The following is a 17,844-nucleotide window of genomic DNA, read 5'->3' as shown; positions in this document are numbered from 1 at the left end:
ATCAATTAGACTGTGGAATTCACTCCCACCTGACCTAATCCAACAACAATTATTACAAATTTTTAAGTACCAACTGAAATTATTATTACTTTCCCCTACCAATCAGTAATCCCATAATCAATCATATTGTAAAACATTTTGTATGCATGTTTCATATGTGCGTTAATCCTCAAACTGAGGCTGCACATTTTTGGAAAATAAATAAATAAATAAATAAGATGCCGGTACATCCACTGATTCCACCAAACGTTGAAAAGACTAATGGGGTAAATGAACCCATCTCAACCTCCCTAATCCTCTGCTCAGATTTCCTATGTTTCTCCTTTTCAAATCTCCGATACAATGAAGCCACTGGTGTAGCACGGTATGATGAAGCAGTTGGATTAAACACCTTAACATCAAAGATCTATGCAAGGACCAATCAGTACAGTAATTCATTCTTCCCTAGATCAATTAGACTGTGGAATTCACTCCCACCTGACCTAATCCAACAACAATTATTACAAATTTTGACCACCCCAGAACCCAACAGCTGAAACATCCAATCGTGCTCCATCCTCACGATTTGCAGTAGCGTATGTGAGTGTTTCACCAGAGAGAGACTGTAAAGGGGGCTCAACACACACATCAGTACAGACTTCTGACAGGATGGCAGCAGTAAAATCCCTAAGTTCGTTGTGCCAAAGGGTGGGGTAGCCACCTGTAGGGCAGTTCATGGAGTGGTCCACAGAGAATCCTTGACCACAAACACACTGGGTTGGCAATCCAGATGGGAGCCACCCATAGCGTAAGCAGAGAGCATCACGGAAGGCACCCTTATGCAGAGCAAAACCATGCTCCTCTTCAGGCAAAGCGGAAAGCCAAGAGGAGGCCCCTTTCTCGCTAGACAGTGCCACAATCCTCTGCAGACCAACTGGTAATGATTGACACAAAGTGGCAGCGACCTCATCATGCGCTCGATGCTTCATTCGCACAACTTCACACTTAGCCGAGCGTTGGGCCTCCAAGGTGTCAATGCTAAATGTTAGCTCCTGCTGAACAATCAAAGCAACAAGCGTAGAGGTAATCTTCACAGAAGAATCAAACTCAGCATCAGAATGAGATTTGGGATCACAGATACCAAGACCACCCAGTCTAACAGGTAAGGAAAAAAGAGCCCTCTCCACATCACTAATAGATCTCCCAGTCAGTGCGGGCAAAAGTTGAAGAGAGATGATGTCTTCCAGTGGTTCGAGAAGGGAGGAGATTGCTGGGATGGTACGCACAAAATAGGTCCACTTGCTACACAAGCCATGCGTAAATGCAGCATACGCAGCATGAGGGTGAGTTTTTGCAATATTAACCAGCCGGCGAACACAACGGGACCATGACTCGACTTTCTCAGTAATGTATGCCTCAGTAAAGGCGCGGGAACCAAGAGCAGCTCCAAGATGACGTTTGCCCTCTACAGTGATGCTCACTCCCGTGCCAGCAAACTGTTGTTTGGCTTCATCTAAACGTTCTGGTTTAACAATCAACCATGTCTTCGCAGCATTAGGAAAATACCCATACATGAAGCCAAGGTCCTTGAGCTTACACCACCAGTCATGCAGGCCCCGCAGAGTGCCCCCAGCCGTCGCATCATCGGCAAACCAGACTTGTGCCACATGGGGATCCTGCAGTGAGGCAATTAATGGTGTAACGCTGATGGAGTACATAGCCATGGCTAAAGGATCGCCTTGTGTGGTTCCCTCAGAAGAAAGTATATGGCGACCATCAATGAACAGGGGGATGTCTTTCCGGTAAGTGTTATGTAGTGGCAATACTGACTATGGTTCAGTAGGCACAAATGTCAGTAGCTATGTGTTTAACATACAATACACTCACTCACCCTACGAAGTCGGTTGAATCTGCATGTATCCAGGAGATAACCATCATTAACAATTGTGATGAAAAGATGTACAACAAAACAAATAGGCATGTGAAACCTCGGACAGCATGCGAACACAAAAAGTAGAGGACTACACTGTGGGCATGGCAAGGCAAAAACAACAACAACAACAAAAAGACTAATTACTGTAATTACAAAAATAAAACTGTCTAATTTGTGCACCACTCTGTACAGTTTTGTGCTAGAAAAATTCTCTGAGAGGCAGAGATACTGGCAGAAGCAGCAGCATCTAACCATTCCTTAATAATGTGCTTCGAAATCCTTATATCAGCTTGAACAAAGTTTATATCATTTTCAACTTATCATTAGCACATATTTATCGAATCACGTATTGTGGTTGTTGGTGGTATTAAGTATTCAAGTCATCGAATTACGTTTAGTAGATGCTGGTAGTATCGCTATTAACTATATTTTTTGGCAGGTGATCAGGTTGTTTAATCACGTGATCAGGTGCACGTGATCCCCTCTCAACGCAGGTCGGTGACAAGCACGTAGCTGCTATTGCGTTTTCGAGCCTTTGTTGTAATCTGTATGGCTCGATGTAGGATTTTTGGCCCCTGCAGCTAACTCGAGCCTATCTGGACGAGAGTTCCATAGCCCGTGCTGTGGAGAAGGATCTGACCTTTCACCTTATTCCTTGTTTATTAGGAGTAAGGGAGCATGTGGTGAAATTCGTAGAACGGGGTTGGGAGTGGTGGGGCACTTTTACGCACGACGAGTTGAAGTTCGATCACACGAGCCAACAAATGGCGCCTTCTGCATCACGTGCGTAACTGGCTGGAGGCATGCGTGATTCTTTTAGTGCTAACCACAGTTAAGCTATTAACCTCCATTTAGCACATATTTATCGAATCACGTATTGTGGTTGTTGGTGGTATTAAGTATTCAAGTCAACGAATTACATTTAGTAGATGCTGGTAGTATCGCTATTAACTATATTTTTTGGCAGGTGGTCAGGTTGTTTAATCACGTGATCAGGTGCACGTGATCCCCTCTCAACGCAGGTCGGTGACAAGCACGTAGCTGCTATTGCGTTTTCGAGCCTTTGTTGTAATCTGTATGGCTCGATGTAGGATTTTTGGCCCCTGCAGCTAACTCGAGCCTATCTGGACGAGAGTTCCATAGCCCAAAGAAAGCCCATAATGGGGCAGCAGGGGGTTCTAAGTGGCTAGTTGGAGTAGCTTAAACCTTGTCAAAAATGATCATCTTGTTTGAGCTTGGTTTTCCTATCGCCCAGATGAGGTCTTGTCGCCTTTGATAGGCACTGTTAAGCGTTAGCGCCATAGGGTTAGCACGTGTGTCTGCCTATTCATGGCTACCTGGCCACCCGGCTCTGTAAACCGTGCCAGCAGCGCAGTTTAGGAGCTGCAAATTGCTATTGGTTGTTGATACTGGCCGGTATAGAAAGGAATATATTTTCAAAACGTTAAGTGAGTGATGTTGTATCAGTGCCATGCCCTGGTCTGGCGAGCAATCCGCTGTCAGCGGTCTACCCCAGCTTCATCGATACTTAGCTGCGTGACACTACAGCCTTTGTTTGATTGAAGTTTTATGGTCATAGTTATGACTTATGCTAAGACTGCTTGCTATAGGTGTGTCACCAGCGTGGTGCAAAGTTGGCAGTATCAGTAGCCGTAGCTATAGCTTGTTATTAATCTATAATGTACGTGTGTATATGCAAGTGCGTTTTAGTGGCTGCATGGCCTGTTGGATTTTATCACTGTAGTCATGTGATGACCTAGCTGATGTGCAGTTTCGCTCTGTCCCCAGTTCGCAGTGCAGTTGTAGTGAGTAATATTGGCTCACCTATTTGTGCACTCTTGACACAATCATAATTGACGTGTTCCCCGTATCCGGAGAATTGAGGCACCGCCCAGTCTGATGTGCCTATGTGTCACTAATCTGATACTGCTTAGAGCAATCTCACATCTCTATTTATAGTGTAAGTATGTGTGTTAACCATGCCTGGTGTGATTTCAATAAACTAGTGCATGATACCGCTGGCATGTGGTAATGATCAAATACCTTAGTACAACTTTGTCTTGTGCCTGAAGTAGTGCTACTAGATCTAGACTCACTCGGTTGCTTTGTTCAGTGGTCACCATAGCTGTTATAGTGTGCTGCTTATCTGTCGCATCCTGACTAGCTGGATGTAGAATATTCTAGTCTGTTTTTTGTTTGTTTTTCTTTTTTGATTGCTAGGAGTTCTAGTCAAGGTGTTCCCAGCAAGTGAGCTGTACTAGTCGCAGCTGGTCATCTTGATTATTGGTTATTGATTTAGCTGATATGTGTGTACTGTACATGTGCTACTGAACATCGCTGCCACATCTAGCTACAGCAAATAATATAGTCTGGTGCTAACGCTCAAGTTGATGACTGACTACACTGTGCTGGTCACTTAGCAGGTATAGTCATATGCTCTCGGTGTAGCTGAAGCGTGCTTAAACTGTGGCCACAGCTGCTGCAAGTCCTGCCATTTAGTGGTAGTGATTAGCCGATGTGTCACTGTACCATGCTACAAATGTAGCCGTCCTGTCATTCAGTTAAGTGCAGTAACTGATATGCTACTGTATCGGCAACTGAGTAGCCATTTTGTTTACTGCCATCGATGTTGTCATGTATAGCTGATACATATCTGTAGTGAACTGTGCTATACCACTGTATAACTGTCAAATATACTGCAAATGATACTGTCAGGTGCTATCGTTATAGCTGATGCAGAACTAGGCCTTTATGATCAGTGTGGGTGAAGAGGAGTCTTTAGAGCACATGGTTGGACATGCTAAGTATGTAAGATTTTGCAGAGACCAAAGCCCAACCTCATGTGATTGCTATGGCCACTGTACTGCATTACTGACATAGTTGTCTCACCCACTGTGACTGATACTGAGTGATAGTGATGCAGTCAGGTGAGAAAGCTCATAGCTGCCCTGTGCTGTTACTATCTGTAAGATCTGTTGATGGTGCAGGTACAAATAACCCAACTAATGTGTAGCCGCAATCGTGATGTGGTCAGGATTATCTATCCTGGCATGGCTGTTACGTCTGCAGCTAATGCGTCAGGTGTTTTCAGTATGCAGTTGAAATTCCTGACACTTCTGCTGTACATTATTCGTAGCAATCTATCTGATGTGTGGATGTAGGATCATGACAAAGCCAGATGTCGCATCTACTACAATTGATGCAGTCAGATGTAACAATATACCTGATATATGTGATTGCACAGTGCTACTGATGTAGCTGTCGTGTCCACTGAAGCTGCAATTGATGTAGTGAGCGTGTGTGGTTACACTGGTGATATTTCTGCTACCTCCATTGTAATTGATATAGTCTGATGCTAACAGTATAGACTGTACAGTGCTACTGGTGTAGCTGTCCTGATCATGATGCAGTCAGGTGATGATATAGCTGATATGTAGCTGCCCTGCTGAAGTTTCTACCACCTCCGCTGTGACATGTTCCTGTGTAACAATATAGCTGATGTGTGGCTGTTGCTACAGTGCATGGTAATAATGTATAGCAGTACTATGGCTGTCCCATTTTTCGTTTTTTTTTTTTTTTTTACCATTGATGTAGTCAGAAGCTAGCAATATAATGACTGTACAGTGTTGTTGACGTAGCAACTACAGCTGATGCATGCAGTATAGCTGTCGTGTAAATGTGTGATGACAAGAGGTCACGTTCACTGTGATTGATAGTCAGGTAGCTGATGTATGCATGATTGTACTGTGATACCAACATAGTTATCACATTAATTTTGCTAGAATTGATGTTGCATCATTCATGTTTGAGAGCTACCAATGTAGCCCATGTTTGAGTACTATGGATGTAGCCCACGTTTACTGATGTAGCTCATGGTTGAGTGCTATCGACATAGCTCACGTTTGAGTGTTACTGGCGTAGCTCATGTGTGATTGCTACTGACATCACTCATGTTTGAGAGCTGCCAACTTACCTCATCTGAGTGCTACAGACATAGCTCATGTATGGCTGCAACTAATGTAGTTCATGTCTGGTGCAGCTCGTGTTTGAGTGCTACCAGCTTACCTCATTTGAGTGCTACAGACTTACATAGCTCATGTCTGGGAGCTCCTGTCTGGGTACTATCAATATAGCTCATGTCTGAGTGTTACCAATGTAGTTTCTGTTTGAGCATCAGTGATGTAGCTCATGTAAGCATGTTTGAGTACTACCAACATGGCTCATGATCATGTCCACATAATGCTAATGATATAGCTCATGTTTGAGTGTTACTGACATAGCCCATGTTTGAGCGTTACATGGACGTAGATCATGTTTGAGTGCTACCAACACAGCTCATGTCTGAGTGCTACTGATGTAGCTCATGTTACCAGCTTACCTCTTTTGAGTGCTATGTACCAAGTAGCTCATGTACGAGTGCTACTAATATAGCTCATGTTTGAGTGTTACCAAACATAGCTTATGTCTGAAATTGAGTGCTACTGATGTTCGTAGCTCATGTTTGCATGCTACTGATGTAGCTCATGTTTGAGTACTGCTGATGTAGCTCATGTTTGTGTTTGAGTGCTACCAACATAGCTCATGTCTGAGTTTAGTAGCCCGTGTTACCGACTTGTATAATTACCTCTTTTGAGTGCTACTGACATAGCTCCTGTCTGAGTGCTATTGATATAGCTAATGTTTGAGTACTACTGACTGCTCGTGTTTATGTACTACCAAGATAGCTCATGTCTGATACTGAGTGCTACTGATGTTTGTAGCTCATGTTTGCTTGCTACTGACATAGTTCGTGTTTGAATGCTACCAGCATACCTCTTTTGAGTGCTACTGATGTAGCTCATAATTGAGTGCTACTCACTCTTGAGTGTTTGCAATGTAGCTCATGTTTTGAGTGCTACTGATGTAGTTCATGCTTGAGTGCTCCCGATATGTTTATGGTGGAGTTCTACTGTTGTAACTCATGTTTGAGTGCTACCGACATAGCTCATGTGTGAAAGCTTTTAACTTACCACATTAATTATGGGTGCTACCGATGTAGCTCGTGTATGGGTGCTACCGATGTAGCTCATGTCTGGGCACTACCAATGTAGCTCATGCCTGAGTGCTACCGACGTATAGTAGTTCGTGTTTACGTGCTACCGACATAGCTCGTATTGTGAGATGTAGACTCATGTTTGAGTACCAACTTACCTCATTTGGGTGCTAGCAACATAGCTCATTTCTGGGTGTTATAGCTACTCATGTCTGGCTACTAGTGATGTAACTCATGTCTGAGTGCAACTGACAGCTCATTTTGGGTGTTACCAACATATTGAGTGCTACCGATGTAACTCAGATTTGGGTACTACCAATGTAGCTCATGATCATGTTTGAGAACTGCTGACATAGCTCGTTTGAGTGCTATACCGTCTTAACTCATGTTTCGGTGCTGCTGACATAGCTTATGTGTGAGTGCTACCAATGTAGCTCATGTTTGAGTGCTACCGGCGTAGCTTATGCTGTGTGAGTGCTACCGACATGGCTCATGTTGTGAGATGTAGCTCCTGTTTGAGTACCAACTTGAGTGCTACCAACATAGCTCATGTCTGGCTACAGCTACTGATGTAGCGCATGTCTGGGTGCTACTGACAGCTCATGTCTGGGTGTTACTGACATATTGAGTGCTACCGATGTCGTCGAGTGGCATGCACTGCTCGTAATGCTTGAAGCTGATCAAGTCTTTCTGTGCTTGATAAGAAAGTGCATTACCGACGTACCTCATGTTTGAGTGCTACCAATGTAGATCATATGTGACTGCTACCAATGTATTTTTTTTACAGTTGTGACTCATGTTTGAGTGCTACCGACATAGCTCATGTGTAAATGCTTTTAACTTACCACATTTGAGTGCTACCGATGTAGCTCATGTATGGGTGCTACCGACGTAGCTCCTGTCTGGGTATTACCAATGTAGCTTATGTCTGAGTGCTACTGATGTATAGTAGTTCAGTTTGAGTGCTACTGACATAGCACATGTTTAAGTGCTACTGACATAGCTCATACTGTGAGATGTAGCTCATGTTTCAGTACCAACTTACCTCATTAGAGTGCTACCAACATAGCTCATCTCTGGGTGCCATACGTGTCTGGCTACTAGTGATGTAGTTCATGTCTGGGTGTTACTGACATATTGAGTGCTGCTGATGTAACTCAGGTTTGGGTACTACCGATGTAGCTCATGTTTGACTGCTACTGACATAGCTCATGTTTGCAACATAGCTAGTGTTTGACTGAGTGCTACCAATGTAGCTCATGTTTGAGTGCTACCGTTGTAGCTCATGTGTGAGTGCTACCAACATGGCTCACATTGTGAGATGTCGCTGATGTTTGAGTACCAACTTACCTCATTTGAGTGCTACCGACATAGTTCATGTCTGAGTGCTGCTGACAGATCGTGTCTGGGTGTTAATAACAAATTGAATGCTACTGACAGCTCAAGTCTAGGTGTTAATGACATATTGAGTGCTACTGATGTAGCTCAGGTTTGAGTACTACTGATGTAGCTCATGTTCGAGTACTATTGACATAGCTCATGTGAGAGTCCTACCGATGTAGCTCATGTGTGAGTGCTGCCAATGTAGCTGATGTTTGAGTGCTACTACCAATTAGTGTAGCTGATGTTTGAGTGCTACCAACGTAGCTGATGTGAGTGCTACTGACGTAGCTGATGTTTGAGTGCTACCGACGTAGCTGATGTTTGAGTGCTACTGAAGTAGCTGATGTTTGAGTGCTACCGACGTAGCTGATGTTTGAGTGTTACTGACGTAGCTGGTGTTTGAGTGCTACCGACGTAGCTGATGTTTGAGTGCTAGTGAAGTAGCTGATGTTTGAGTGCTACCGACGTAGTTGATGTTTGAGTGCTACCGACGTAGCTGATGCGAGTGCTACCGACGTAGCTGATGTTTGAGTGCTACCGACGTAGCTGATGTTTGAGTGCTACTGATGTAGCTGATGTGAGTGCTACCGACGTAGCTGACGTGAATGCTACCGACGTAGCTGATGTGAGTGCTACCGACGTAGCTGATGTGAGTGCTACCGACGTAGCTGATGTGAGTGCTACCGACGTAGCTGATGTGAGTGCTACCGAAGTAGCTGATGTGACTGCTACTGACGTAGCTGATGTTTGAGTGCTACTGATGTAGCTGCCAATCCACCTGTCCCCAACTGAACCAGGCCTAGCTATCATTCCCCTTTTCCCTCCCTCCTAGGGGCTATACTTTAAAATGTGGGATCCAACCAGCTTAATTTGCGGTCAACCAATCCATAAATTCCTTTCAAAAGAAAATTCCCGCAACCTTACCCTAAAAAGGCCAGGTACCCTCTACGCCTACCTCCAGGATGTACTATATTTCACTCCCTTCCTGTGTGAAGGGAGGAGAATGAGTATAAAATCGATGACTGGTTAGTGGGGACTTCCGGTGGTAGGTGATAACTCACTCGGCGAGACGATACTGGAGTATCTACCGATACAATCAGTTGTGATCTGTGTGTGCCACCGCGGCTACAGCACTATTGATCAAACTAGTGCCGAAAACTTTCTTGAGAATCTTCCTGGTCACATTCTGACGGCTATCACTGTGGTTCGCGGGGTAAAAGTAGAAGTCGATACCCTATTATTCATCACGATATCATTCCGTTTGAGGTAGAGATGAAATATCATTGCTCTCCGTCTCGCACTTTTACGCACGACGAGTTGAAGTTCGATCACACGAGCCAACAAATGGCGCCTTCTGCATCACGTGCGTAACTGGCTGGAGGCATGCGTGATTCTTTCAGTGCTAACCACAGTTAAGCTATTAACCTCCATTTATGATGTAGGTTGAAAATTGAAATCATCGCTAAATACAGCCATCTTCTTGTCACGTGGTTCTAGGTCGTCCATAAGCGTCCAGCGATGCGCCAATTAGAAACCAATCTCGTTATGTACAGACTTGCTCAACCACAAAATTACGTAATACAGGAAACTGGGTTGTCACGTGATCACCGCACAAAGTTCTGCGTAACAATGACAGATTGAGTGACCTTTATTTAAAGATTTGTTTACAGTGGAGTGGATATCTCGCTAGTCTGCTAGTATAACAGGTGACCTCAAGCTACCCCCTATATCTTGGCTTCTGCTTCATGGAAGGTATTATAAGTAGTCAGTATAGTGTACTGGTAGTTTAATAGTTGTGTATGCCAAGTAGTACTTTCATTACATGGACTCTACTGAGTAGTGAGTGAGCCTTGAGCTAATAATGTATGGCATTGTTATCAGGTGGTTACAAATCAACCAAGCTTACCAACCAATGCCATGCATTCATAAACTGTAACATTACTGGTTATCTGCACATGGGACAATGTTGGGATTTGAACTTTTATTAGTACAAATGCCTGCTTTGTGCTGTTGCTTATACCATATAGGTGAAGCGACATAGCCAGTGTTGGGAGTAACGCGTTACTTATGTAACGCATTACGTAATATTATTACTTTGTGGAAACAAAGTAATATAACGAAATACGCTATAAAAAAAACAGGTAATATAACTCAAGTTACTTTACTTGCAAATGTAACGCGTTACCTAAGTAATATAGTTTCTGTAACGAATCTAATATTACGTAATATTATTACTAAAAGTAACAAAGTTACTGATCTCGTTAGTAATCCATTGAGTAACGCCTAGCCACAACGAAGTAATGAAGCCTACTAAATGAGACTTATTCACCAACTTCTTACTTATATCAAGACTTGCACATTGTCCAACAACGCAATCGTGTCACGTGATAAGGTGGTAGTTTCACATGTGACAGCTTAAGGCTATGGACACAAAGTAATATAATATGTGACTGAATTTGACAAAACCCGGCTTCGACGAACAAAACTTCGTTAGGAGATATGGCGATTTTAAGTAATCATTGTGTAATAACTTCCCAGTGCCTACAGCTGTGCAAACAAAATTTGCACCAAGTATGCATCTATTTACTAGCTATCACTGAGTGGGTGTATACATTTCTGATACCCAAAATTAGCCCTGTTTTGGGCAGCTTTTCTCGAGTGGGTAATAATATCACAGGTGATAGTAATAGGGTGGGAGGGTGGGGGTGGATGGTGGTCTTAATATACGGGTATAAAATGGAGTAAGAAGACGATTGGAATCCAGAGGCCAAGTTTGGGCCCTCCATGGCCCTCAAATCACTCCAAATTGACCGAGAACACTATTGGTGAGCTCTCTGTGAAGTCCCAGCTCACTACACACCATTATCACAAAGCCATGGCCATTCAATGGCGCCAATCTCCCACTCGTGGCTTTGACAGGGTCGGAAGAAAGCTGCCACAGAAACCAGACTTGCCAGTCCTGAAGGAAGTACAGTGTGCAATGTGATAGTGTATTAGGCCAGCAATCCATTTCTGGTAAAAACGTAAGTTTGATTTTGTGTGTGTGGAAGCCTTGTTATGTGAAATCCGGTCACATTTAATATTAAGAGAGGCATCACGTGAGATCACGTGATCTAACAATACTACAGTTAGCTTGTTTGGCTGCCTCTTGCTACTCCTTGTGTTCCATGGGTTGGTAATAAAGTGTGGGCCTGTTTTCAAGCGTCAATTGGTAAGTTACACTTTATATGGGCTATAATGTATTCATGTGTGACTGAATTTGACAAAACCCGGCTTCGACGCACAAAACTTCGTTAGGAGATATGGCGATTTTAAGTAATCATTGTGTAATAACTTCCCAGTGCCTACAGCTGTGCAAACAAAATTTGCACCAAGTATGCATCTATTTACTAGCTATCACTGAGTGGGTGTATACATTTCTGATACCCAAAATTAGCCCTGTTTTGGGCAGCTTTTCTCGAGTGGGTAATAATATCACAGGTGATAGTAATAGGGTGGGAGGGTGGGGGTGGATGGTGGTCTTAATATACGGGTATAAAATGGAGTAAGAAGACGATTGGAATCCAGAGGCCAAGTTTGGGCTCTCCATGGCCCTCAAATCACTCCAAATTGACCGAGAACACTATTGGTGAGCTCTCTGTGAAGTCCCAGCTCACTACACACCATTATCACAAAGCCATGGCCATTCAATGGCGCCAATCTCCCACTCGTGGCTTTGACAGGGTCGGAAGAAAGCTGCCACAGAAACCAGACTTGCCAGTCCTGAAGGAAGTACAGTGTGCAATGTGATAGTGTATTAGGCCAGCAATCCATTTCTGGTAAAAACGTAAGTTTGATTTTGTGTGTGTGGAAGCCTTGTTATGTGAAATCCGGTCACATATGTAATATTATTACAGTTACTTTATTTTATGGGTAATATGTAACTGTAACTAAATAGTTCAGCTGCAAGTAATATGTAATATGTAACTAGTTACTTTTACAAAGTAACTTGCCCAACACTGGACATAGCCAACCCGGCTGGTTAGAACATTGGCTTGGTAATTGCAGGTTCTAGGTTTGATGCCCCCTCCTCCAACTGTAAGTTGCAGTTTCCTGAGCAAGAGACCTACCTAAGTATGACTGTATAACTGGGACTTGGGGAAGCTAGTGTCACTTAGTGGTGTCGGGGTTATGAGTTCCACGGGCATTTACCGGTTGCTTGCGAAATGTAAAAACAAAATCATGTGCAGATTTCACTTGAAGATTTTAAATTTTCTGATGAAAATTTGTGTTCTGCCTATCATATATAACAATCAGTATAATTATACATCACGTTTTGCTGGCAAACTGTTAACTACAATCCTTGCCATATAGTCCAAGATACTCGTATCATGGGTCACGTGTTTGATCATGTATCTGTTCTTACTATATTTTTGCAATCAAACTGAAAGTTGGTAGAAACGTGATCAGTATCCCAGATGATTGAATTTCACGGCTTGCGTTGTACTCTTCTTGATACTTTCCACGAGCTCTATACAATGCTCTTCACTTCGTCATTTAACCCTTAAATGCGCACGCGAATTTACGAAATATTGCACTGAAATTGCAAGGGCCATTTAAGTGGCCCTCCATATTTGGCACAGAGGTGCGCGCGCTAGGATTACGTGATCGTGAAACGGTTTAGTGCAACGGAAAGCCACGTTTCTGGGCTTTAATTCGAGCTCAAGAACTTTGTGCTGTGATTAAAGATAAGCGAGATGTGGATGAAAATACTGTTGTTGATCAACTTTTCTATAGCGACACCGACGATGACTGGAACAACTCGGACGAAGAGGACTCTTTTGTCCATGGATAAGACTCTTTGTCCTTGATAGGCTTACCAGGGAACAAGACGGTAAAATGGCGGACAGATGAATCGGTCCTATCACTTCGCCTGCCATTATAGATGATTATGGCGATGTGGAAGAAAATGATCGTGAGGAAGAGTTCAGCAACGACGAAGAAGACATCGAGGAAGAAACAAACGATGATTATGATGGTATAATGCTTTTCACATGTTTTATAACTTGAGTCCTGCTTCTTCTAATAGCTGATGTAAGATATTGTGAAGGTCATGATGAGTCAAGCCATCCTGGACCATCTGGGCTACATAGTGGAGTGAGTGACGGTGGGATGGGTAGCCTGGAAACTGAATACCCCTGTAGTGGTTCTCCTGTGGCCTACCATGGCCCTCCTGTTAGTTCTTCCCTGCACTCTCGTTCTTCTTCTCCACATGCCCCATTTTCACCTAGTGATAGAGGCAGGGACTACTCACCATCTCCATCTGATCCTTTGTCTGGTAGAAATAGAGGGAGGGGTAGAGGTAGAGGAAGGGGTAGGGGAACTGTGTCTCCAATGGATCTTGTGCCTAGTCGAGGTAGGAGGAAAGGTACTGGTAGGGGTAGAGGTACCGGTAGGGGTAGGGATTTGGATATCGAAAATGCTTATACTCTAGAGTGCTGTTTCACACCTGTGAATGATCGTAGGACCATCAAAAGCTTTAGGGAGCAACTGGCTACTAAACTTTTATGTCAACATAGCTCATTCCAGCATGGAGAACGTCAATCACAGGCTCTTCCTCCTCAATCGCCTGCGAGGCTGAGGAACGCCATTTCATAGAGAACCTTGGGACTGACGGTGACTGTGCAGTGTGTTCTGACCGGAAGACACATAGAAAACGTACTAAGTATGGCTGCGTAAATTGTGGAATGGTTCATTTGTGCCTTGAAAATTGTTTTAAGATATACCATACCAAGGAAACTATAAATAAATAAGGGGTGTATGCTATTTACTGTGTCTTAGACTTTTACAGGTTCAGCCGATGTATATAGTTTAGATGTGTTGATAGTATTATCTGTTTAGTTATGTACAGAGCTGTTTGTAATTCAGGTTTTTCCACGATTGTGGGTTTTTTCTCTGAAATCACTTGGATCGGTGGTTTCTAAATGAGGCAAACCCTTTACTGAGTAAAGATCCCAGCTCTTTAGTGTATATATTTCATGTACATTTTATGTTTGAAAAGTTTTTCAAATTCTAATGCTAATAATAATACTTTATGTTTGATGAACAGTGCATGATAAAATGGATTGCTGTTGGTATTTGATTGACCAGTCACCAGAATACGTCTTGGAAGCACGTTGAAATGCCACAGCGATTGTGTTGGAGTTCTTTGTTACATGCCTACAGGGTAAAAATAATTATGAGAATACGACAATTTTTTTCAATTCACAACTACCTGAGAGTTGTAGCTATGTCAATGGAATTTCTCCACCTTGTATCAAGGGTACCACCCTTTCTAAACACCAAGTGTTGAGGCGAATGGACAGAGGAGCTGCCTACCATGATGATTATTTCCAAATGATGCGCGTATTGCTGTGGATAAATGGAGTATTATTGATAAAAACATAATAATAATATTGGATAAACCCCAGGTTATCCACCGTCTGTGTACCAAGTTACAAGCTGATACATCAAGGATTTTCACAGATACAGTCGTGTAAAGACGTGCGGTTACTTCGCACAATTGTGTGAATACCACAAGTTTTTTCTAAAATTCATAAATACCTGAGAGTTGCAGCTATGTCAATGGAATTTCACCACCTTGTATCAAGGGTACAACTCTTTCTCGACACCAAGTATTGAGGCGAATCGCCAACGGAGCCACCTACCATGACGGTTATTTCCAAGTTATGCGCATATTACTTCGGATAAATAGAGAAGCATTAATGATAAACAATTGATAGTCACGATGGGTAAACCCCAGGGTATCCACCATCTGTGTACAAAGTTTCAAGTTGATACGTCGAGGATTTTCAGAGATACAGCCTTGTAAAGACGCGCGATTATTTTCACGAAAGTAAGCATAAACTTTCGTGCGTTTTCGGTGTAATAAATAATAGGGCCATTATAATGGCCTTTGCGCGTTTAAGGGTTAATAGCACTGTTGCACAGAATGTTTCGAAATTATGACTGGTATTCATTTGATACCTGGCATTTGTTTAGTAGAAAAATTACTTGTATCCTCCCTATTGTGTTGTGCCTTATACTGATTGTTTTATTTTGCAGAGTATTAAAACAAGATGTCACGGAATTCACCAGTCTGATGTAAGTGTGTATTATTTTGTTTGTGATTTTACTATAAACTATATGCAGTCATGAACATAATAATGTAAAAAAGTTGTAGGTGTTGAATGATCCAACTATTCTAAATGTCATTACTACCGTACAGTACATATTTCTTTGTATAAAAAGCCCGGTCTTGTATTTCCTTCCTAGCAGTATTGACACAGCCTGTAAATGAATCAGGCAGGCCCTGGTATTTATTTTCAAAGTGTGCTGGAAACTCCCTGGCTCATAATCAAGACAAGAGTTTATTTGCATGTGGCTTTTATACGAAAAATATGGTATACATGTACCATGGAATTTGTTAATCAGGATACTTGAAAATAAGGACACCTGCATATTCTGGACACTTTGTAATGGTTAACAGTTAAACTTATTTTCACTATGAACATTAAAAATCTTCCCAGCATAGAATGATAAAGAATTTCTTGCTCTCAAAATAATGGAGTATGTGTTGTGCATATTATGAGGACCATGCTCTAAATTACACATACTCCGTAACAAGGAATACCCATCTACTCTAAGTTACATGGAACTGAATTGGGCGTCCTTAGTAGGGAGCTTGATTTATTATTTGCATTGCCTATATAGGTTTGTAGTTGTAGACAATTTTAACAAAAGTAACTTCAGTGCCAGCAACTGTCTATCCAGTGCTTTTTTTACAAAAATTGTCAGTAGTATGATCAGAAGAGGAAGGAAACAATTTAAGGACCATTAAAATACAAACAGTTGTTTTCTGGGACAAACTAAAATGAGTGGACGATGTGAAGTGTGATCACTTGTTTAAAGTGTATACCTAGTTAGTGTTACAATGTTACGAGTGAAACACTATTTTATAGATTTCATTTTGGAAAACTAATTATAAGTGTTTTAACAAAACAATATACAGTAAATCACTTAATGCTGACACAAAGCGCAATCTGAATACAACAACCCCTGCTAGCTAGTGTTGTATTGACTATTGAGGTGGCTTATGTGGTAAAATTCCAGATACACTATGCAATTAACAAAATAGTTTTGAGTAGGGCTTATAAAGTGTTACCGACCTCTGTATAATGATAATTAAAGTGGGGTGGGCACCAACTAGGCTTTAAAATAAGGGAAGAAAACAATAACACTGTAGAATAAATGAGGGGCCTGTGCTGGCTCTTTAGAAAATGTAATGCATTAAAATTTTTACAGAAAATTGTACATTGATTTGTGGTCATACAGTACATGGAGATATACTTTGGTGTAAAATTTATTGTTATTTTTATACGTAACTACTTTCAGTTATATTAACATAAGCAGAAATGGATGATACTAATCACAAACCAGCACTATCCCTACCTGAGGTGTGTATTATGTGCTGAACCCTGGGACCAAGGACCTGCGGGATCCAACTATTCTTGGAATTTTATATACTTCCCTGTGTTTACACGTTCAAGTCACGGCGTTTCATCTTGCATGGTCAGACCACTTCTATATCATCACTTCACATAATGTCTATGATTAAAAGCATCTTGGACTGGCTGCTCATTGGTTACCCCATGAATGCACTATTATATTACCTAACTGGAGACAAACCATTTTTCCAAGAAGCAATCACTACTGGCTATACAAGCAGTTAGGCTTGTATGCTTCTTCTGCATGAAGGCAAAATGTTTAGTTTTTATAAAGGTCACTATGTGGCTGGAAGTGTGAAAATCAGCATTCATCAGGCCTGTGCTAACCAGTCTTTCAGAATAGGCACTAAATACTAGGCATCATGTGAAGCATTGTGATGGAGAGTAAGTGGTCTGGCCATGCAAGTCTGGATGCTGGCATGTGATTTGGAGGTACCAATACATATTGTGAGGTATATTTTCCAAGAAAAGTTGGTCCCCACTGAGGACCCAACTTCTCTGAGGACTCCTCAGTACTGCTTGTATTATGTACACTAGTAATCACTATTGTTTTTTGTATTTATCATTAGCATTTATATTCCAGGAGGTGAGAAGTCTATGTGAATGCAGGTGTGCTCATTCAGCACTGCCCGTTTTACAGTGAAGAACCTTTGGTGATGCTGCAGATGTCCAAATAGGGTCAAGCTTAAGGCAGCAATCAATTTGTAAAGTTGTAAATTTGTGTAACTGACAATTTGATTGTAGGCATCTACAGCACCAATGTTGTTCTTTACTTGTTCTTTACATAGGTATTTGTGGAATCTATAATATATAGACGTGGGATTTTAGTTTGCAACACGCACTCAAATGTTGAACAATGTACATCAGTATAATATTTACCACAGCAAGAATATTAACCCTCATGTCGGTATTGTAATTGCTAATGTCTCTCTATATACTTAAACAATATGAACCACGGATCTATAACTGACTGCAATGCTATTCAATATGGG

At 42.0% G+C, this 17,844-nt stretch overlaps 1 protein-coding gene and 1 long non-coding RNA gene across 3 annotated transcripts; both read left to right on the top strand.

The window, feature by feature from the left end:
* Positions 1–9,923: 9,923 nt before the first annotated feature.
* On the top strand, positions 9,924–17,635 carry LOC136268709 (uncharacterized). 2 transcript variants are annotated; one of them, XR_010707097.1, is made up of 3 exons: positions 9,924–10,079; positions 15,411–15,449; positions 16,740–17,635. It is a non-coding gene; the product is annotated as an uncharacterized lncRNA (long non-coding RNA). The 2 variants fall into 2 exon arrangements; XR_010707096.1 differs by having other exon boundaries at positions 9,935–10,079; positions 17,436–17,635.
* Positions 13,159–14,412, top strand: LOC136268708 (uncharacterized). Its single transcript, XM_066064152.1, has 3 exons — positions 13,159–13,200; positions 13,252–13,344; positions 13,396–14,412. The coding sequence occupies exon 3, from the start codon at positions 13,479–13,481 to the stop codon at positions 13,962–13,964; it is 486 nt and encodes a 161-aa protein (XP_065920224.1). The 5' UTR covers positions 13,159–13,200; positions 13,252–13,344; positions 13,396–13,478; the 3' UTR covers positions 13,965–14,412.
* Positions 17,636–17,844: the final 209 nt, after the last annotated feature.

The sequence above is a fragment of the Dysidea avara genome, chromosome 10, assembly GCF_963678975.1.
Source record: "Dysidea avara chromosome 10, odDysAvar1.4, whole genome shotgun sequence".
NCBI classification, from domain to species: domain Eukaryota; kingdom Metazoa; phylum Porifera; class Demospongiae; order Dictyoceratida; family Dysideidae; genus Dysidea; species Dysidea avara.
This window is presented reverse-complemented; position numbering and strand designations above follow the sequence as displayed.